Raw genomic sequence first — 23,859 nt, forward strand, 5'->3', positions numbered from 1 at the left:
AAGGGAGCTTAGATCCCAGGTATTGGTAGAATGCTTTGATGGTACAGGTGAGAATATTGAAGTTTGAAGGAATTAAATGAGTTAACTCTTTGGATCGAGCTAGATTAGTGCCTTAGTTTTCTGCCCCAGTCCATGCTCGTTTTGGCTTCTTTATCTTTTTTACTTGACTGTCCAGATAAATAGCAGAATTCTCCAGAGGGAGAATATATCTAAATACTCTTAAGGCATCAGCTCTCAAGCTTTTTGGCCTCAAGACCAGTTTTCACGCTTAAAAATTAGGAAACTTCCGAGTATGTTCTCTTGTGTTGATGGCATACATAGTCAAGGTTTATCAAATTATACACTTTAAATATGTGGAGCTTATTGTATGTTTGATGTACCTCAGTAAAGCTATTTACAAAATTATTAAGAACCCCAAAGAACTTTTTTTATATAATGGGTTTTATCTATCAATATTTATAAATTGGATATTAAAATGGAGACTTTAGAAACATTTTTCAAAACAGCAACAATAAATATTATTTATATTAATTATAATTTATATTAAAATATATAATGATATGTTAATGTTAACACCCTGCTCAAGGGTTAACATTTTTAATGAGTGTACTTTTTAAAAAAAATGTTCAGTAAGAAGGCTGGTGGTATATCTAAATTTCTGGTGAACTGTCTGGTTTAATAGAAGACAGCTGCATTCAATCTGTCACAGTATGTTGTTTGAGTTGAACTATAAGAAGAAAATCCATCTCACATATATATACACATGTAAGTTAAGATAAAGGATATTTTGATAGTTTTTTCCTCAGGTAACTAGATATTCTTTGATTTGACATCATAATTGGAGAAGTGGTCATTTCTTAAAGGTTACTTGCATTGTAGAATCTGAAACCGTATCAATGAACTTTTTTTTATTAAGATCTATTGGTCTGTGTTGCAGTTTGAATGGCTCTCATCTGATACGATTATTCTGGCTTTGATATATAGAGATACAGATATTACTAGATTAATTGACACTTTAAATATCTAGCTATTTGCCTTTTCTGTAAAATGCTTCCAATTTCATAGAAATAGAAACTGGCCTTTTTTTCCCCCCATTCTACATTTATGGGAGAACCAAAGTGTCTAGGGTTTTTTCCATTGTATTAAGTAAATTACTTCTTATTTTAAATTTCATTTTTCATTCTTTGTCTGAAATAGACTCTCTAAGTAGATTGCAGTTATGCTTTTTAAAAAAAAAAAACAAAAAACAGAAAAAAACCCCACATTTATTCTGAAGGCTGTTGTTCCTGCAAGGAAGTTTTCCTGCTTATACTTTGGAGTTTTAAGAAGGAAATCTAGGTCAGTAACACTGAATGAAAATGTGGGAGAGAGCCTGTGTCAAAAATGCTCATTATTAACACTGTTGGCCAGAGGCTATTCTGAACATTGCTTCCAGGCTGGGCTGCCTCACCAGCACAGAGGGGAGATTACCGGAGGTGCTTATTCTTCTCCAGAATGTGTGGGCAAAATGTACCCACTTCACTGATTAACAACTGCTTTATCCCAAAGGATAAGAAATTTAAGCAGAATCACAGCCTTTTAAAGTTTATTTTAGAAATGATAGACTGTTGCTTAAATGTTTCTTGGGTTTCTTATGCTTTTCATATTAAATATAAATCGCTTTCCAAGAAGGTTGATGTATAGTATGAATTTGTTAAATCATCCAGTCTAGAATAATGACCCTTGTGGTAATTTTGATACCACCTTATTTTTTGAGCACAGTTCTGTGCCATGCACTGAGCTAAGCATTATGAAGAAATAAAGTGATAAAAGCATACTTTTTACTCTTTAAAGAACACATATTAATGATTTGGAGAAATAAGATTAACACATGTTAAATAATGGATTTTTAAAATGATGAACATAGAATACTTTAAAAGTTGTTTTTTTTAAAAATAAAGACTAATAAAAAAAATATGTGGTTAAGGGCTAAATTGTTTGCTAAGAACAACAACAAATGTTGAAAGAGCTAAGAAAAGGAAAATGAGCATTAAAATCTGAAGAGAGGCTCTGTGGAAGCTCTGACTTGGTCCTGGCCTTGGGATGTTGGTACAAGAGGGAACATTTCAGACAGGTGGATCACATGAGCAAAGGCATAGGGGCTAGAAGCACAGGCTTCGGTAGGGGCCGTGAGGGGACTAACCTGCTTTCCTGTTGGAGTCACAGGAAATAAGCCTGGCATGGGTTCATTTCAGTGGATGACGAATGGTATTAGATTAGCACCCAACACTTTCATTCTTATTCTGTGGGAAGCATTTGTTAACCCTAAGCAGATTGACTTTATTAGCTTTGAAATAAGAGATGGTAGATGCACCTTCTCTAAGTAGGCCATAATTCAAAGATTGAAATGCTAATACTTTCCTGTATAATGTAAAATTATTCTTTTATTGGTGTAATTCTGGAAATGAACAAGTATCCTTAGAGGTCATTATTGAGACGGGGAGAAATAAAAAGGCTGTCCTTTGTTTACACGGTTAGCTTTCAGCAGAGCAGAGTCTAGCACTTAATCTATACTAGTACTCAACCTTTTGCTTGCTTGCTTGCGTGCTTGTTTACTGTCTCCCTCCCTCTATCCCTCCTATCCCTTCTGTGGTTTAAACACCTTTGCAGATTTACTAGAATATTTACTAATAGTTAAGTGGGGGAAAGAAAAACTATTCTCGAAGACAGCCAAAGAGCCAGGTTTTGAGACTATTGCTTACAGTCTGTTGAGTCAGTTACAAATGGAGTGCTATTGTCAACCTCAAGGCATCAGAAAAATCTTGTTTTCTCTTATCATCTTCTGGTTGATTTCTCCTTAATAATTCAGAATGGGGCCATGCTATTACATTTGTGTTTTTTTTTATTTGAGAACTAAGCTAAATTAATTCTATAAAATCTTAACGTATGTCTACATGAAAACCTGTACTTGAATGTTCATAGCAAGCAGTTTTATTTCAAAAGACAGAAATAGAAACAATCACATGTTAACAGTGGTACCTTATAACTTTTGTTTCCTGTTTCTGTTTGAAGGGTTTCCAACTGAATTCCTTGACGAGAAGGTAGCCTACCAGGGATTTCAAAACAGCCAGAACTGGCCAGAAAATACAAACTTTTGCTTTGAACCCGAGCACGTGGTAAATCCTATCCAGACTGGTAAGTGCAAAGCTTGCTTGTGACCGCTGAATGTAATAACTTAAACATGAAAAGCCTCCAATCACCACTCAGATAAAACATTTCAGCCTAAATATTGCTCGTAAAGCACAACCAAGGTATAATTATTCCCTCTGAACATTTAGTTGACCTTTCTCCTCTCTATCCTTTCCTCTGAGGCAAGTGCCCCTTTGTTCTCTCCCCTTCAAAACCTGTTTTGACTAAATGAACTGAAATTCATCTTCATTGAGGACTAAATGATCAGTTGTACCCTAAACTTTAATTCTTCTGTAGAGAATTATAGTAATAAGGACACCATTTGTGGAATGCCTGTTTTGTTCCAGGCACAGTGCTAGAGCCTCAATATATGTACTCTCTACATTTATTACCTAACTCTGCCAAATATATATTATCTTCATTTGACAAAAGACAAAATGAAAAGCTATACCCAGTTTCTATAAAATTCAAACTAATTTATATAGAGAAAAAAAGCTGTAGTTGCCTAGAGCTAGAAGTGGCAGGAGGGGTGGGGTGCATAAGGACCTCAAAGCAGTGGCATTGATGCCTCCATGTCAGAGCAATCAAATTGAGAGCTCAAGGTATTTGTTTCCACTTATACTACATGGTTTCTTTTTTGTTGTCTAACTTATAAGGTCTAACTCATAACAGGTTCCAAATGATCTAGTACTTGATGTTCTGTACCACTCTCCAGTCATTGGTTACCCTGGATATATGTAATTTTAAAAGAAGCTTTATTGAGATATTGGAGAAGGAAATGGCAGCCCACTCCAGTATTCATGCCTGGAAAATCCCGTGGACCGAGTGGCCTGGTAGGCTACAGTCCATGGAGTCGCAAAGAGTCAGACACGACTGAGCGACTTCTCTTCTTTTTTATTGAGATTCACATACCATACAATTCACCCATTCAAAGTATACAATTTTAGAATTATCACCCCCTAAAGAAACTCAGTACTTCTTAGATCTCACTCCCTACCTCCTTATCCACCCTAGCCTTAAGCCACCAGTAACTTACTTTATGTCTCTGTATATTTACCTGTGAAGCTGTGAGTGGGAGATTCCCTTCCACTAAGGGGAGGGAATGTAGAAAAAGAAAGGTCTTCATCTCTCCTCCATCTTTAGTTCTCAGCTTAAATATTTGTCAAGTGAAGACCTTTCTTGACTTGAACTAAAGTATATCCATCTATTAAATGTTTTCAACCCTTATCTTAATACATCTTAGAATTTTTAGAGTTCTCAGGGTCTGCATATCATACACATCCAGTAAAATATATTGACCACCTGATGCGAAGAACCGAGTCATTGGAGAAGACCCTGATGCCCAGAAAGATGGAGGGCAAGAGGAGAAGGGGGCAACAGGGGATGAGATAATTGGATGATATCACCAATTCAATGGACATGAGTTTGAGCAAGCTCTGAGAAATAGTGAAGGAATGGGATGGTGTGCTGCAATTCATGGGGTCGCAAAGAGTTGGACATGACTGAGCAACTGAACAGCAACAAAATAGTAATGAATAAATGACAGAATTTCATAGACATCTTTGATTTTTACATGTGATTTGGCAGCTTCCTCTCCTAATACGTGAAGCATGCAACCTTTATTTCTGGTGCTCGTTTAAGGCCTCGACTTCCAGCGCAGCCGCCTCTGGCAGTAGTAGTAGAGAATTAGCATTCACTGAGAATAGAAATGCATGTTCTCAGGTCCTGGCAATCTGTTAAGGCTTTCCAGAGCAATTCAGATGTATGTTGCATTTTGAGATGGCCTCCTTAGAGAGCAGAGTTCTTGCTTGGCCTGAGTGGCTTTGCTCTTTTTTTTGTAAGAAGGTAGAGTTTATCTGATGTTTTTAGTGCTTTTCCTCATGCCAGCTCCTGAGTATAGAGTTCATTCTCTTCAGATGCCAGCTGTTCACCTTGTCTCATTCAGACAGCTTTTGGTTTGTTTTTTTTTCCAGACAGCTTTTGAAATGCAGTTTTCTTCATGATGTTCACAGGAGGTGAAAATGTCCTTTTTACTTTTTTTTTTTTAATAGCCTAAAATGAATGTCTGCTCTGTAAATACATATTGAAAATTTAGTTTTATTTGTACTCTCACCTCCTAGTATAGACTTAAGCGTGAATTTTACTTTCAGTTTTGTATATTTGTTGCCTGTTAGATTTAGATAATCAAATATTAGAGAATATGAGATTTTTGTATTTTTAACTGTGAAAATGAATTAGTGAATATTTGATTCCCTGGCACGTTCAGTCACATATTATCTTATTTAACACACTATTGACAATACACAATATTCAATAATATTGAATATTCATTCAATAATAAATGCTAATCTTTCTAGTTATATTCTGGAAATGAGTTTTATTTATTTCTATATTTATTTTTTTTGGAAATGAGTTTTAAATTCCTTCTTTATTCCAGATACCTTTAAGATGCACCATGATGACGGCCTAGAAGATTTGCTCTTTCTCCCCAGTGGAACAACCAATACTTCAGTATTTGTAGAACAAAATGATTCCCTGAAAGACAGTTATGGTATGATTTCTCTAACTGGATTTATTTCTTAACTGCAAACAATTAATGTGGCCTTTGATTCATCACATTTGAAGTGAACCACTAGGGAACCACTCAGACTGTTGCAAGACTGTTTCTAAATTGGGCTTCCCTGATGGCTCAGTAAGTAAAGACTCTGCCTGCAGTGCGGGAGATCCAGGTCCAATCCCTGGGTCAGGAAGATCCACTGGAGAAGGAAACGGCAACCCATTCCAGTATTCTTGCCAGGAAAAATCCATGGGCAGAGTTTTAGTCATAGAGAATTCACAGTTGAGCTGCTCAGGGGCTGCTCACCTCCTCTTATGGGAGAATCTTGAATCCTGTATCCTAGGGCCAGGTTCTGTCTCCACATTTTATTAGCTCATGGCCTTATTAAGCAAGTTATGTCCTCCCTAAAGTTTGATTTCTTTATAAAATGGAGCCACCATTAGTTCTTACCTTAAAGATGTGGTGATGATTAAATAATATTATGTAAAAGTATACCACGTAGTGTCTGATACATAGTAAAACGTTAAACAGATCTTAGTTATCTAGTAGTACCCTCATTCCTGGTTTTATATAGCTTAACATGAATGTGACCAAGGTCCTGTAGGGCAGGCAAAACTTTACTTCTGCTCATCTTTGGTGTTCAGTTGAGTTTAATAAAAAGATTTATCCAAAAAAAGGCAAATAATTTGTTCTTCCCTGGTGGCTCAGATGGTAAAGAATACGCCTGCAATGCGGGAGAGTTGAGTTCAATCCCTGGGTTGGAAGGATTCCCTGGAGGAGGGCATGGCAACCCACTCCAGTATTCTTGCCTGGAGAATCCCCATGGACAGACAAGCATGCAGCATACATCACTTGGGAAGAAAGCAGCTCAAAGTGGTAGCTTAGAAATTCAGTTTGTGTAACATCCTCAAGAAAGAGTAATAAACCTACAGAGAAATGACAGGAAAAATGAAGCAGTTTCACACTTCCAAGAGTCATATCATGGGAGCGTAAATACGTGGGAGGAAACAAATGGAGTCAGGTTTGTTGGCAGATTCCTCTGGTGCCCTCTCTGGCCTGATAAGCATCTCTTGCCAGTGAAAGGAAAATTTATATCCTGCCTTTAGTCAGAAAGGTGGTAGCTTTTTCTGGGTTTGCTGTTTGCTTGGTTGCTTTCAGCTCAAAATTTTTATGTCAAAGTGGCGTATCTAGGGGTGACATGTTCTGGTTTCCTTCAGTACCCATCATCAGTAAGTCCCACTTCAAATTATGTTTATAATTTTGTTTTTTGTAAAGATCCTGACTAGTAGTAATATGTCTCACTTGTGCTTTCCTGTGGCCTGATGATCTCATGGAAGAAGGATGTTAAAGAAATTGACTTTGATGCTGTTGTCTAATCTCCTGAGTTGATTTTGGCTTTGACTCCTGGTTTTTTGTTTTTTTCCAGCTTACTAGCTAGGGAGTCACTTAGTTGCAGTGACTTCTCTCTTTACAGCATCTTTATTCTCTTTCTGCTTTATCCCAATGAATGCCCTTATGACTTCATACCTAGAGTATCTCAGTAGTCACCTGTCAGAATCCTGCTCCCTTTTAAAATTATTTCTGAATATACCTGACCACTCTGGCTTCTTGTTCTTTATTCATATGTCATTTTCATGATTAATACCTTAAGACAGCACCCCCCTGTCCTTTGGGGTTGTTTTGCTCTTGATTTATCTGGTTTTCCAGCTCCTTCTTCTGTTGTTTGTTCTAATCTTGTTTTACCTCTCTGGTTTACAAGACCTGTTTAAATCAGATTAATCTCATAGTCCCAGAAGCATTCATGTGCTTTTGGCATCTTCATCCTTTGCTTTGCTCAGTGCTCAGTTTCCATTCCTGAAATTGACTTCTTTCTCCTCTCTTCTTACTCTTGTTTCTCCTCTGAAACCTTCTGTGACTGTTCTGGTCTTCTTCATGGTTTTTTGTAAACTCTAATAACATTTAGTCCATAATGCAACACAGTTTTCCTTGTTTGATATATGTGTCTCTTGCCTCTCTATTGTAATCCTGATGGCAAGGACCCGGTGATATTAAATCCCATGTGGTATTATGTCTGGCAGAGGACAGCATAATAATAATACTTTAAATCTGTCTAGTTCTTAATAATTTACAAATCATTTTCACAAAATTATAAGTTTTGAATCTTTGCAAAACATTGTAGAAGGTGGCCAGTCAATGTTGATTAATGGTGTGACATCCTAACAATAGCCAAACCTGACAAACATCTGCAATTTTTACTTTTAAACTTTCTTGCTTTGTTTCTCATTGTTCCTTTTGACCTATGTCTTTATGGCAGTATATAAACTGATTTTAAATATCAAATGTATTTTTTCCTCAATGTTGACTGAGTTTCAAAAATGGATTTCTGTTTTACTATTAGGTATGTTACCCTGCGACACATTTGCTTCTGCAGCTGTTGTTCCTCAGGGCTGGTCTGCGGAAGCCCCAAACCCTGCACACTTGGAATCCTTCATTTCCCCCGAGGCCGTTTCACAGCCTCTGCAGCCCACAGCAGGTACATTATTGGACTCCTTCTTTGCACTTAATAGTTACAGTATCAGTAATCATCATGTAGTTTTTAGCCTTCTGCTTGCAGTATTGATAAAATTTTCACAACTGTCACATATGTTTTTAAACTTTTGAACTTTTTAAACTTTTAAATGTTTTTAAAGTACTGATTTCACAGCTGGAGGAATTAAGTTGTAGTTGAAATACAATTAGGGTTAGAGGACAAAGACAGTCTGTGTAATTCAGTGCAGATTTAGAACTCTGAGGTAGGGGGTTTCTTGATGTCCACATGTTCCCTTTCTGCCACTAATTGTGTACCTGTGTTGGTGTGTGTTTTTTGGGTTTTGGGTTTTTTTGACCTGTGTTTTTTTTCTCTCCTTTGCCTTTCCTCCTCCACTATATGTTCTGCCAATATTTTTTATTCTTCTCAATATTGAAACTGTTGAAGAGTAGTAACAAATGCATTAACTAGACAGCTTTTTAGTTATGTTTAGGACATTATGGTCAAAAAAGCCAGATCTCTTATGCTCTAAAAAAGTAAGTTTTGAGTGAAGAGCTATGAGCAGGCAATGATGGATCCTAAGTGTCCGACTAAGTGTCCAACTTGCTTCCATTAGAGCCAGCTGAGAAAATAGAAATGGCATCAGGAGAAGAGAGAGCGCCAACAGAAGCATTGGAGATGATGATGAAACTGCAGGCTACTCACATGGCGCCATCTCGAGAAGCGGAGATGGTCCTGGCTAAAGATGTGGTGCCAGCCACAGAGACAGCGGTGGCGTTGGCTCAAGACATGGAATTACCTACCAAACCAGGTGATGCACTGCTCAAGGACATGGAGTCATCCATCGAATCAGATATGGCCTTAGTCAAGGATGTGGTACTACCCATACAAACAGAGGAAACTGCAGTTAAGGATGTTGTATTGCCCACAGAAGCAGATGTGTCTTTGGACGAGGACATGTTACTGTCCACAGAAACAGAGGTATCCGCAGCCCAGGACGTGCCACTGTTCAAAGAAACAGAGAGCACACCACCTATTACAATGGATTTGACCCCAGCTGAGGGCACAGTCCCACCTACAGACCAAGAGATGGCCCCAGTCAAGGGTGTAGCATCACTCTCAGAGATAGAGGCGCCCCTGGATGAGGACATTGTGTCATCCACAGAAATACCCTCAGCCAAAGAGATAGCCCTGTCCTCAGAAACAGAGGTGGCCCTGATCAGAGAAATGAGACCACCCCCAAAAACAGAGGCAGTTCTAGACAAGGACATGGCTGCACCTCCAGAAGCAGAAGTCATCATGCCAGTCAAAGACATGGCTCCACCCCCAGGAATAGAGACGACCGTGGCCAAGGACGTGGCTCCATGCCAAGAAATAGAGGTGACCCTGGGCAAGGATACAGTTTCACCTCCAGAAACAGAGATGGCCCCGGGCAGGAATGTGTCTCTGTCCCCGGAAACAGAGGTAACCCTGGCAAAGGATGTTGCCCGGCCCCCTGAAACGGAGATGAACCTGGCCAACGATGCGGCTCTGGCCAGATTCTCAGAAGCAGAGGTGGTGCCAGTTCCTGTTAAGGACAGGGAACCTGCACGGACCCAGGAAGCAGCAAGTGAGGAGCCCCAGCTGAAACCTCTCCAGGATGAGGGGCAGTCAGCTGTACCTCCTCTTGTGACTTCACCAGGTATGGGCTTGTGTTTACTTGCAATATTTCTGTCCGTGCAGTCTCCAGAAGGGAAACGGACAAGCGTCATGCCAGGTAAAATGAAGACAGTCCCACTGTACTTTGCAAGTCTACACACATTCCTGCTCCCCTAGACAGTTTTTTTCTCACCTTCACCCTCCTCCAGCTGCCAGCCCCTTCTCCATCCTTGTTCTCGCTCATCTTCCTGTTTTCCTTGTAGATAATTGAAGATTGAAGCAATTAAAGAGAACTTTCACAAAATTCCACTTGCTCATGTATCTTACTACCTGTTTCTTTATCTTAGATTCTGCCTTCCCTCTTGTTGCCATCAGCAAATGGTCCGTGCTCCTAGTCATCAGGGCCAGCATCTTTGTCTTAAACTAAACCCCACCTTGTCTCCTTATGTACATTGCCCTGGCCATTCTCTCTCTTCCTGCCTCTCACCAATTTCCGCCACTCCCCTCGCCCACCCCACTTTATATTGAATCTTTCCCACCAACCTGAAAACAGTTGTTATTTTTCCTTTGTGTAAAAAAGCAACAACAAAAAAAACCAACCATCCCAATCCCCCTCGCCCTCCCCCTTCAAACTACCACTCCAGTTCTCTTCTGCCCTCATAGGAGCATCCCTCATTCCTCAAAAACTGTTCCCATTTCCAATTTCTGCCAGGTGGAGAGGTAGCTGAATCAGTGCTTTTCTGAAATCTTTGTGGTTTTGACTTTTACCTTTAGAAGCAGTCATGGCCATGGGCCAAAAGCACAGCTTGCCAACAGATGAGGATTCTGTGTTAGAAGAACTAGAGCAAAAGAAACCATCCAGTCAAACTTCTGAGCTTCCTTCAGAGACTTCAGGTAAGTCAGGAAACAAAGTGGCTTCTTTGAAACCACTTAAACTGGGAAAGATGGGAAGGTGTTAGAAGACATTGTTCCTGGTCATAAGGTGGTAGTCATCAGGACCACTTACTAAGCCATCTCTCTTTCTTAACCAGATTTTGTGTTGATTAGGCAGAGAGTCATCTTATTAGATATTTTAAAGTTATCATTGCATCCACCTAAGACACGTCATCCAAGACAGCCATTTCTGTTATATCCTGTGTCGCCTTAGGCAGGTTATTTAGTTTCTTTATATCCAGTTAACTCAGTTCTAAGACGAATGAATTGGTCACATGTTCTGTTACTCCTTGTTAGTTACAGTTCGCTCCGTGGCCCAACAGCTTCAGCCATTACCTAGGAGCTTATTAGAAATGCAGGATTGTCGGCTCCTCCTCAGGCCTTCAGTCATAACATGCATTTTAACAAGTTTGCAGATAATTCTTAAATACATTAAAGGAGCCTAAAATACTTGCTAACTTGAAAGTTGGATTATTCAGTGAGCTTCACACAGTTTTGATGCTAAGCCAGAAGCATGTACACGTGATTATCAACTTTATCAACTTAGTGATTCTTTGTCTACTATTCTGTGACTGTGGTTAGAACATGCACTTGGGGGCAGGGTCCAAGACTTAGTTCACTTGGAATCTTTACTGCTTTGAACACTGTCTAGCACCAAGTAAATAAATATATGACTTTTAAAATGTTGTTTTAGTGATTCAGCATATCATTAAAGATTTCGCAAGTCCTTGTGTACATGTCATGCTAAGACATAAGTTCCCAGGCATGAACTCTGAAATCAAAGATTTATATAACTATTGAATTAAATAGTATAAGAGATAGCACCAAATAGCTGCTGATTAATACCCAAGTTAAATGTTATAAATGCTGTGAGTTGCTAAAGCCTAGCAATTTTCAAGAAAAACAATAATTGGCCTGAGCTATATTTAGTAAATGGTAGGATTTGGAGGACATTGGAGGGATAAAGACAAGAACAAAAGTCACTATTTAAGTATTTTCGTATTCTTTGAAGTCATTCATTGCATCAGACTTGGCAAGAGCAGTCCTAGTCTGCTCTCACGGAGTCTCTTTCCAGGATCTTGGATCCATACTGCATTCATTGACTAAGAGGCCAGAGGTGGTACTAGCTGACTTCCTGAAACTTTGCCACGGATGCTCACCTTAATTGTTCTAATTCATCACCCTATTTTCCTTATGTATATATCTCTGTCTTTTGGGAAGTACCTTTAGCAACAGAACATTGAAATTTAACACATTTGTCTTTCAAAGTAGGAGGCTATGGTTCTGAAATAGTGTGGCTGTTTCTCTGGCCAAAATACTAATTCAGTATCTTTTCTTTTTCTTCTTTTTTTCCTTTTTTTTTCCTTAAAGTAGTATAGTACTGTTCTTCTGGTCTGTTTCCCAAGTAATTGGTATAATATTGATAAGTAGTGTAATTTTGGTGACAGACTATTAGAATTGTAAAATCATATGTATTTCATTCAGTCAATTAATGGGGCCAAAAGAGGAGCTTACCGTTGTTGTTATCTTGTGAATTATGTACCTGTTAAAAATAATTACACATAAGCATCAGTTGAGATTTATAGGTATTTAGGTGCATATTATACAGTTCAGAAGATCTCTGTTTGAATTTCTTTTCTCAAGTTTCAATTATTTTGTAAATCTGTTTTGGAAAAAAAAAAAAAATCTTTACCTGAGATGATGATCTTGGGTCTTTGTTAAATATTTGTTAATTCCAGTTAAGAGTGAGAAATGTTTTGGAAAAAACTGTTTTCCTAAATGAATCAGTTTGTGGGTTGGTGAAAATGTCACTGTTTAAATGTCAGTAAATGGATTTTTAAAAAAAGAAACAATAACCAGGGATTTTCTGTTTGGAATTTTAGCCAGCTTCATGTATTGCAGGTACCCCTCCCACACAAGCCAAACCAGCGTGCAGACCCAGTGACCGCAGGTCCACCCGGCCCACCCGGCCCAGGCCTGCCAGGGTCCCTCCTGAGCTGCTGGGGGGCTCTTCTCCACGGAAGACTCTTGATCCTGGGCTGGGCCCCTGCCCTTTGTCAGAGCTGGGTTGGGTTTCTGGTTCGTCTTCCTGTGGTGAGCCTGGGAACCAGAGGAAAACTATTCATGGTGACTTCCTTGAACCCCAGAGAGATCTTGGCAGGGAAGCCTGGGATATAGAAAGCTCACCAATGATGATGAAGAAAAAAAAGAAGAAACCAAAGCAGAAGAGGTATTCTCAACCCCGGGCTGGGGGCCCTTGGGATGATGACAATGGAGACGAGCCTAAAGGTTATTCCTTTGCCACTGACTCACAAAAGTCAGTTGTGCCCCCCAGCCAGCCCACCACTGGGGGCACAGAACATGGACTAGTCTCCAGAGAAGACTTGAAAGGGGGATGTGAAACTGATTCCAGAGAAGCCAAACTGGTAGCTGAGAGCTTTGTCTCAGACAGTCTAAGTATTCCTTCACGTCCTTTGGAAGAAGCCCCGAAAACTACAGTAAATTCTCAGCCCAAACAGAGAGTTGAGGCACAGGTGAACGGTAACAAGTCAGCACCACAGGGCCAGGACAAGAAATTGCTGCAAGATGAGTGCAAACTGCAGGCTGCACCCCACCTCCAGACTCCTGTGGGTGAAAGCCACACAGTCAGCTCCCTCAGTCTGAAAGGACCCCTGACAGAAGTTTCTTCATACAAAGTAGAAATTCCTTTGGAGATCAGACCCAAAGAGGGTTACTCTCCCATCATGAACCAAGAGGCTGTGGATGGAGTTTCAAAACCCAGTGCAGCCAAAGAACTGCCTACTTCCATATCTACTTTGACAGCAGGTGATACATTAGGAAGTAGTCTAAAAGAAGGGAATGATGAAAGTAAAATGACTGAATTGCAGAATGACAAACAGAAAGAGTTTTCTGAAGGAGCTGAAGAGGTTAAAGAACTAAAAAAGGAAAGTGTTCCCAAGCAAAGACATGAGAATAACATCTCTGCTTCTGAGCAGCTGCAGGACACAGTGTTAGCTCAGGCCCCTGGACTAGGGAATGAACCGTTTAAGAGAATGGCAGGTGATGGCAAAAGCAGGAAGGGAAGAACAAGTTCTGGGAAGGTGAGAGCAAGTTCTGGGAAGGTGAGAGCAAAGTCTGAGCCACCGTTCCTTGTGGACAGCCAGGACAGCAGAGCTGTCTTTGTGCCAAGCGGTAGGATGGCTACTGGGGATAAAAGTGAGGAGCTGAGGCTGGATTTTTCAAAGCAGCCAGGGACTGTGACTCAGCTCACTGAAGCAATGGTGATGGGGGAACCTAAGGAGATGACAAACCCTAGGGTGGCAGGCACCTTGCAGGCGTTGATTCCTTTGGGAAGCGGGTCAGGCATGATTCAGGCTTCCAATACTAGAGCAGAAAGAGGTGCTATAGCCACAGACATGCCAGTCGGCAGCCAGAGCAAGGAGGAAAAGTGTCCTTGGATGGGTCATGAGGCAGCTCCTTGGATTTTTGAAAAGCCTAAAAAAAGAGGCAGTGAAGGCAAAACCAAAAAGTATAAAAATAATTATTCCACACAGCCTGCTAGAATGGAGAGGAAGGAAGAAATCCTTAACCCACCTTTTGTAAGGAAGGATGGGGTTACTGATAGTACTCCCCATCAAAACAAGGAAATAGAACCTACTGTCCCTTTGTTGTCACGTACATCAGATACACCCACAGTGGAAGTAGTTGACCAAAAGGGTAGAAATGTTGAGGTTAATTCCTTTGAACTTGGGGCTCTTGGCGGAAATAAAACAAACACAGGCAAGGATTCTCCTATTACTGAACTGGCAACCAAGATGACAGACGTGAGTTGCCAAGACCAAATCCAGGGGGCAGGATTTGTTCCTTCAGTCCTGTCTGAGGAGAATAAGACAGATGTGGCCAAAGGGCACACTGCAGTGGCTGACGAACCAAATAAAAGGAGTAATGATGGAAAAAGCACAAAGACTAAAAATAGTTTCCCTGAGAAGCACACTCTGGAGAATAAGATAGATGCAACAAAAATACATGTTCCCATGGAAACCATAGGGAACCACAGCATTGAAGGAATGGGCTATGTGGACGAAAATAGCAATATTACATTTACCTGCCCCAGAACTCCACCAGGGTTGATGAATAAGTCAGTCCCCCTAGAGGCTCAGGAATCAGCAGCCTGTACAAAACCACCCACTTCTACTTCTCAAGTAGTAAAGGAAGGTGATTCATTTCCAGGCACCTTGACAGAAAGTAAGCAAGAGACAGCTCCAGCCCAGATTCCCAGATTATTAGATGTAGATAGTTACAGCAAAGATGGCATCCCAAAGGAAGAACGACCCGAGGGTCCCTCAGCTGTTATGCCCTCTATGAGCATGGGAGGAGTTGCCATAGAAACAGTTAACAATCATTCTAACTGTTTTCAGAATAAAGGTGAGCTTGCTGGTGCCATGAAAAATGAAGCAGGGAGAGATGGAGGGCATGTGATAGGAGACTCTGAGTCCACTCCCAGTGGTGCATCAAAGCACTCAGTAGAGAAAACCACAGAGCCAGCAGGGGGGCACCTTCTTTCTGGAGTGCCGATAAATGAACCCAGCCTGGCAGGTGAGGTCAGACACCTAGAAGCATGTGCAGATAGGAGTAATTTCCCAACATGTCCAGTAAACAGAGAGTCTGAGCAAGGTTCTGCTCCAGTTTCAATTCCTCACCTACTAGGAGACAAAGCACAAAAGCCCAGTTCCTATAAGGACCAAAGTACTGAAGGTAGAGATTCCAAGGGCCCAGATAATTTGAATAAGGAGGTAGATATGACTCTCTCGCCTCCAGAAAGTGAAAAGGAGAAAAAGGATAAATTGGAAGAAATCAGTCTGGATTCTGACATCAGAGAAATGGCATATGTTTCCTTGACACCACCAGAACTCCAGTCAGATGTCTTAGATGGCAAAATTGAAGTGACGACTTCATCGATGATAGATGAGTTAGTAATAACTGCTTCCGAAGCTCCTCAACTCCCAGAATCCAAAGGCAAGATCTTGGAGGCACCTAAGAAAATGACAGAAAAATCTGAATCAAAGGCACTGGGAGAAGGGAAGAAGGAAGATAAAAGCAGAGCGGCTGAACCCATGAAAGGCTACATGAGACCTACCAAGTCCCGAGGACTGACTCCACTTTTACCAAAATCTACAATCCAGGAGCGAGAGCGGTCCAAGCAACTCAAGTCCAGTGGTATGCATCTGCCGTGGGGAAATGTGTGTGCTTGTAGCTTTTGGTCAGCATCAAAAAGGCAAAGAGCTTGTGCTTTGGTTCCATCCAGACTCTAATCATCTTTGTTAACTGTTGATTTGTTGGCATGAAGACCTGTAACTGCTAATTACGTGTTTTCTGCGGCCAAGGCATGCCTTGTGTCCAGCTTAGGAGGCTGGTGACCTGGTTGCATGCCTTTTTACCCAGCACTGAACCTTGACTTTCAGGGGAAGTTGAATTTCAAACGATGAATTGTTTAGCAGGATGCCTGTCACCATCTACAATATTCTCAATTAAACAACAAAAATAGTGTGCCTCCTATATGTACAGCCAAATTTTAACCATTATTTTGTATAAGGATTCACAGGAGGAAAGAAAACATTTCGTGTCCAGCTGTGTTGGGGATTTTTTTATCCAGTATGCATATGTAGCTTATGCTGGTGGGATTCAATATCCAAATTGCTTTTGGAGTAAATGGAAATGGATGGCCCTTTATGGTAGCCTCCAACCAGATTGGTAGGCACAGACTTTATATATTTGTGTTTCTCATAGTGGGAAATGATCTCTCGATGATGGAGCTGTATCTGTTTTTGTTTTTTTTTTTTCCCTGAAAAGTATACATCTCATCATGGCCTTTGAGGTTGTTCACAGCCTACAAACAATGCTGTTTCTTAATCACTGTTTCCCAGCTTGCATGATGTAGCTACTAACTCCAGAAGTGAAAACACGCTGGTTGGCCTTGGGATAGCCAGTTAGGTTTTTGAAGGGGCTTCATCATGGGATGGTGTTCTGCATGGTATGGACTTGTTATTTTGGGTAGAGCTTGTGCTTTGCATGAATTTGTACCCAGTAAGGAATGTGTGTTCTGTGAGTAGAGAATGCTTAAACATTGTTATTTGCCTAAGACATTCTGATCTTTTCCGTTTTTGTATCTTCTTTCTATTAGCTACCCTATTGTCAAGGCCAGAAATGAGAATGTATGTAAAGTGCTTCCAGCTTTCATTAAGATTCCCAGCCCTCTCTCTGGTTCATTAGTTGTAGCTTCTAGACCCTTTCTTTTGTTTCAGCGGTAGTTAAAACCGCTTTTAAGTTAAGTTTTCTGAAACTTAGGCATCTGTTTTAGCTCAGTATTGCTGAAAAATGTAGAGGATTTGTTCTGATTGTTGAGGAAACAAGGCGGGTGCTACAGGACTTTTGGGCCCCTCCCTTGGTTAGCCACCATCAGAGATGTGTGTTAGGAGTAGCTTTGCATAATGGCTGAGGAGGAAGCGATATATCTTGGACAAAATATCTTCTCTAGATTTTATCACACCTTCTCCCTAAGGACAATCTATCTTTTTTTTTTTTTTGCTAATTAAAACTTTGGTAGGTAAAATTAAAATCCTCAAAAAATTAATTTTTGAGTAGACTAATACATTCACATGGTATAAAAGGATATGCAATAAAATGTAAGTCTGCCTCTCTCTTTTAAGCCCCATGCAAGTTTCTCTCTGCAGAGGCAACCATTGTTTACAGTGTCATACACAGCATTCCAGACAGTTTATGCATAAAGAATCAATGACATGTATTTCCTGATTTTATAAAAGTGAGATATACCATGCGTAATGACATGTGCCTTACTGTGTAAACCTAATTATTTTAGAGCTCTTTCTAAATCAGCAAAGCAAGGGGCTTCAGTGTTTTTTAAATGTGTACATGTGTGCCAAGTCATGTCCCACTCTTTGCGATCCCATGGACTGTAGTCAGGCTCTTCTGTCCATGGGATCTCCAAGCAAGAATACCAGAGTGCGTTGGCATTTCCTACTCCAGGCAATCTTCCCAACCCAGGGATCGAACCCTCATCTCCTGCATTGGCACGTGGATTCTTTACCACTGGCACCATCTGGGAAGCCCCCTTTTTAATTAGCTGTATAGTATTTCATTGTATGAAAATAGCCCTAATATATTTTACTACTTCTTTATTGATAGATGTATAGGTGTTTTCCTTTTTTTTTCCTATTAGAAACCAGGTACATAAACTAATCTTGTACATACAGAATGTCATACTTAGGTATATACTTTAAAAAGTACACCTATATAATAAAAAGAGGCTTTGAATTTACCCCTCTGGCTTGAAGAATGTGTTTGTCATTTTGACCGGTGTTGCCGAAGTTCCTTATCGGGCCAGAGAGGCACCCGAGCCTCTCCACCCTGGTCTAGGCCAGTACTTGTTCCTGTGTACTTTCTCTAACAGTGTGGCTTTTCTTTTTGTTGGGTGTGCCAGCCTAATAGGTTAAAAAATTTATTCTTGGTATAAGTTTATTTTGTGTTTTACTTCTTAAATGACTTGCTTTGTTATCTAGTTTATGAAAGCTGTATCTACTCTTGAGTTTATAAAAAATTTAAATTTTTTACATTTTTAATCTTTCTGATCGGTGTAGAATTTGCTTATTTGTTTCTCTGTGTGTGTGTGTGTTTTATTTATGAAATGTGAGACACAATTAGTTGGTTGTCCTACTGTGTTGGGGTACTGTATCTCCCTCTGAAATGCCACCTTTGCTGTGCTCTAAGTAACACAGTGTGGCTTAACAATATATTTTAATATCTAATCGGTCTCTCCCCACATCTTGCCCTATTTTTCACAGTTTTCCTTACTATTCTTGCTTATTATTTCATATAAACTTGACTGTTGGTTCATAGTTTTGCAGGGGGGACTCAGTCAATCTTGTTCTTGAAATCACAGTAAATGTATAGATTACCCTAGGGAGAGTTGTTGTATATACTGAGATTTTCTGTCCAACAACATAATACATGCCACGTTCAATAATATCACACGTTTTAAGTTTATGTGTTTTCATCCCTTGCTGGTATTTTGATATATTTCCTTTGTGCACATCCTGTATATTTCTAGTAAGTCTTATTTGAAGGTGCTCAGAAAGCAGGTGAATGTTCCAGTGCAGAGAGCGTTGAGCAAGGCTGTGCTCTGAGGCAGGGGACTGCGTTGGAATGGGGAGTGTCTGGGTTTGTCGTGGGGAACGGGGCAGGGTGACCCCTTATGCTCAACCACCGTCGGTTCACGTGGGCTCGGATGTTTCATGCGTAACTGGTAACAGACCTGGGCTTAGTAAATTTTACTTTTGTTCCTCACTTTGAATCATCTCCTGTGGTCAGATGGTGTTACCCATGGTTTTCAGGGTTTGAACAATGTGTTATTAGAGGTATCCTTAAAAATAATAGCAGTTACCACCTATTGAGTGAGTACTAAGTGCCTAGTTGTCTGTGGGTAGGTGGGTGGGTAGTCATGTACACAAACACATGCACTCGCCCAACGGTGCTTTGAAGGATTCTCCCCATTTTATGTGTGAGAAGATGGTACGGCCACACAGATAGTAATGGGGCAGAATAGAATTTGAACCCAAGTCTTTCTCTCAGGCCCATGCTTTTCTCATTCTTGCCTCAGAGGAACCTTCTAGAAGCTTTAGGTTCTTAAAAGGTGAAAGTTGATGATTAGTAATTATATTTTTAAAATTCTAATACCTAAGTTGTATTACTAAGCACTTTTCTAGTTGGAAAATGGAGACACATCATGAGGACATAAATTGAATCAGTATCTAATTTAGGATTAGAATCTTAGGTCTGTCCAGCATTTTAGTCTCTAGGCAGAGACTGTGTTTGATTTATTCATGTGTTCTCCCTAATACCCAGCATAGAGCTTGACTTTATATATATGATGCCTAATGACAGTTTTTTAATTATAAATGAGTTACTTTTTACTAGGCTTATCTTCTTTGGAAGTAGAGAAAGTAAATATACTGCTAAAGTCTCTTCCAGCTTCATGATTCCTCTCTTCTTGTTTTTTCATGCCTTAAGTTTAGGGAAACTTCAGCAGAAGGTTCCTTTGCATATTATATGCATGTTTTTCTAAGCAGGGAACATTGAGATACTTCAGGAAATCTGAGCTCAGCTTGTCAGAAAAGGACTTCTTTGGGGACTGTGTGTTTTGTGTAGGGGAGAGCTGTTTTTCTGAAAGGGAGATCCTTCCTGGATTCTGGTATATCCGATGGCTCTAAGTAGGCCCCCCTAGAAGGAAGCCGGGGGAGCTGGGCGTGGGACCGTTATCACAGGTCTCCATAGACAGGCCCTTCCCTTTGCCACAGTGAGAGTCTTTTCTCCCTTTTATCTGGCTGCATTCCTTTTTCTTCAGTTTGCTTGAGCCCATCTACTGTCTTAGAACAGTTGGGAATATCAGTTTATGGTAGGAAATTCTCTTAGTGTGAAACTTGAAGTAATTTATAAACACCATTTCCTAACAGTTTCAAGGCCCTTGTACATAAACAAAATATGCTCAGCAGATGAAAAAATGATTTGTAGTCTTAGAGCTCACTACAATCTTACAACTGGAAATGTGCCCATTTGAGAATATCTTAAATGTAGTGCCATTTGTGAAGTTTCCTAATTGCCTTCTTCCCACTTTCCCTCTCATTTTCTGGCTTGTTTTCTTTTTACTAGCTGCATATTAATGAAGGTTATTGGGAAATTCTATATGTTCCATAAATTAAATTAGTTATCATTTGTTGAAACTTCCTGCATGCTCAGTTAAACTGTTTTAACCCTTGAACAGTTCTGTGCTACTGTTCACCTTCTTTGAACATCTAAATGTTCTGGGAAATGAGTCCGGCAAATATTGGTTGTTCTACTTTCAAAGGAGTTTCTTCCCCTCACACTCCCTCACCCCTCACTTTTCTTTTCTTTTTTTTTTTTTTTTTACCCCTCACTTTTCTTTACCCTCTGACTGACAGTAGCATTGGAGGAGTCACACAGCAAATGAAAACCAAAAGCAACTTGCTTCTGACTTTTGGTGGTGTAGATATTTTTACTTCTTTAAAATATGCAGTGGACAGTAGAGGGGACTTCCATTCTTATTTTTACCTGTGACATTAAGTAGGTCATTCAGCCATGAGCAGACTAAAATTGCTGGATTTTAAGCTGTTTAGCAATGATGGTTATTAGTCTAAGTTTAGACAAAAATCTGATTGTCATATAAACATTGTCTATTGCTCTGCAAATACTGGACACTCAACATGATTTGGATTTTTTAGTATTTAGTTCATTCATTGAACAAACATTTTAATGTATCATTACTCTCACATTCTAAGGGTAGATTGAGAAGACACATCCTTTACGCCTCAAGGATTGTTGAGTAAGGAGATAACACGTAAGTTTTATTCTAGTGAGAGAAGTTCTATAATAGTTTGAGCTATGGGAATACAGAGCAGAAAGTAACTTAAGTCCTCTTAGGAGAGCAAGAGAAAGCTTCCTGGAGGACGTGACATTTGGTGGGTCTGGAAGTTTGAAGGGCTAGTAAGCAAGGTATTCTCTTTTCAGGGGGACTATGCCTGGCTCAGTACTCAAAGGCTTGGGATTTTTAAGTTGTACTTCTTGAAGGACTTTCATCTATAAACATTTTAATACTTTGGCCTGTTAAATGACAAAAACACTGCAATTTAGTATTGAACTTGATGTCCTTAACTTAAGGGAGAACAATCCATGGATTGGGGGAGTACAGTGGAAAGCAGTGGACCACTTTTTCTGAGAGATTCTTTGAGCAAGAGTGAGTTTTATAGAGCATTATAAGTGGCAACTGGGGGAAGTAGGGCATGACTGGTTTTTGAGGCCTAGGGTTTCCTTATATAAGGCTGGCAGGTCCTATTTTCTAGGGTAAGGTGAACTGGCTGAAGCTGAGTTGGAGGATTGTGTTTGGTGTGTTTTAGGTTTGACAGGTGCTTCCCTTTTCAGCCTGATTTAGATTCTGGGGCGACTGAGGTGGCATCCATTTTGTGGACCCTGGTAAATTACCTTTATCAAAGGTCATGTAAATCAGGTAACTAGCTTCAGTTTTTTCCTTCTCTGCTTCCCAACTTTTGAGAGTTAATCAGGAAGAATCATGATTTTCTTGAGGTAAACATATACTAAGAAATGGTTCTAAAATTTAGTAGAATATGAATTTGAAATATTTTTGCATACATGTATATTTATATATAAACACAAGCAGCCTTTACTTCCAGGTAAGAAACTAGATTGCAACTTCACAGTCTTTAGCTTTTATTAGTGAAGAATGTCATCTATCACTGTAACCAGTAGACTTACTGACTTCATTGTAATGATAATTTATTAGAAATTGTTTCCTGGAGACAGTAACTGGGAACATTTGGTCAGTCTGGGAAGTAGTCTTGTTCCCTTGGTAACTGAAAGAATGCGGAGAAACCAGTTGTGGAGCATATCAAAACCAAGGCCTTGAACGGGTTGAGTACAAGCTCAAGACAAAGGGCAAAAAACCAAAAACATCTGCCAGGGCTTCTGCTGAGACCAAGTTGTGCCAGTGCCCTTGAAAGCTTGGCAAGTCGTTATACAGTCTGATAAAAGGGCCTTAGAGGCTACCTTCTGACCATACATGGGAGAGAGTCCGAGCACTTGCCTCAGACTCAGACATAATGGAACTTAAAAACCTTTAGCCCGAAGGGCATTTTGAATCGCCACTTGTCTAGATGAGTTTAATGATGGGAGAGATCAGGCCAAATGATAGAAGTCTGTGAACGGAATCTGTCCATTTCTCCTTGAGCAGAACTTTTTTGCGAGCCTACTTAATATGCTCCCAACACTGCTGGGCACCTTCAGAGCAGAGGTGGACAGATCTTCTAGAAGCCTCCACGAAAGGCACATAAGGAAAGGATTATGGTGTAGTTTCCAAATCCTGAGAAGAGGTAGGTCAACTATAGTTCTATGACAACATGAAGAATTAAGTTTGGGAGTTGGAGGTCTAGGAGACCATACAGAGGAGGTGATGTTTCTGTGGGTTCCGAATGAGTAGGATCAGAACCCAGAGGCAAGGAATTCTAGTGGCAGCTGAGTCTAGAATTTGTGTCTTCAGGTTCTTGAGCACATTTCTTTTTGCCTGGGCATGCTCATCCTTTTAAGACTTCAGGTTCCTCATTCACCAACTTGATAAACTATCACAGTGACTGATGAGGCTTGAGTTCCTTGACACAGCTGCCTCCTGTGGGTGAGTATGCATTTGTGAGTGAGATTGTGTCTGTAATTCTGAATTGGACTAGGGTACTGACCGTGCCTTCCTCAGATTTTACTGATTATTCTGTACTAGGTTTTTCTCTTGGTTTGCCATCCAGGTAGCACCTCATTCATTCTTGTTCCATGTGGTCTCTTCCTTGCTATGTACTGCAAAGCAGTTGTGTAATGAAACTGTAAGCCACTCTGTCCCCTCCCTCTTGAAAAGCCTCTGGATCCCATGTTTTCTTAGTGAAGCAGGAGGACCTGCTTGTGCACTCAGAAGCAGCCTGAAGGGGTGCTCTCACAGTTCTGAGAACTGTAACAGGATGCCAGTGTGAATGTAAGTTCTCTTGAGAAAGCAAAATAGTAACAGAAGATTGCTAAGGAATAAGACACACTTTCCTCATTCCTTTAAAGACAAAATTTGACTATGTTTTGTCATTAAGCCTGTCTGTAACCTAGACTCGCCTTTTATTTTTTTCCCATTGGTAATTAGAATTATCACCCTGTTGGTACCACCTGCATTTTTCATTTTATTATACCTCTTGCTTGTTTTTCCTTGGTGAGAGCTTTGCTGTAGAGTAAGGTGACCCTATTTTATTGCCAGTGCACCTTTGTTGTGCTTTCACCTATAATACCCCTGAGCTGCTTAAGGTTAAGATGAAGGATCAGTGTATATGAGTTCAGATTATGTTCAGAACAGAGGTTAAATTCACATTTTTTCCAGCATTGCAGCACTGCCACTTCTGACCGTGAA

The 23,859-nt window shown here is 40.1% G+C and overlaps 1 protein-coding gene across 7 annotated transcripts in view; it reads left to right on the top strand.

Annotated features, from left to right (window-relative positions):
* MAP4 (microtubule associated protein 4) overlaps positions 1-23,859 on the top strand; it is a 150,242-nt gene that overhangs the window by 101,225 nt on the left and 25,158 nt on the right. For all 7 annotated transcript variants that reach the window (XM_061128708.1, XM_061128709.1, XM_061128705.1 and 4 more), the window contains 5 exons: positions 3,052-3,174; positions 5,606-5,719; positions 8,124-8,258; positions 8,869-9,933; positions 10,665-10,784. In XM_061128708.1, coding sequence (XP_060984691.1) covers positions 3,052-3,174; positions 5,606-5,719; positions 8,124-8,258; positions 8,869-9,933; positions 10,665-10,784 — 1,557 coding nt within the window. The remainder of the gene's footprint in view (positions 1-3,051; positions 3,175-5,605; positions 5,720-8,123; positions 8,259-8,868; positions 9,934-10,664; positions 10,785-23,859) is intronic.

Source organism: Dama dama, chromosome 24, assembly GCF_033118175.1.
Source record: "Dama dama isolate Ldn47 chromosome 24, ASM3311817v1, whole genome shotgun sequence".
Classification (NCBI taxonomy): domain Eukaryota; kingdom Metazoa; phylum Chordata; class Mammalia; order Artiodactyla; family Cervidae; genus Dama; species Dama dama.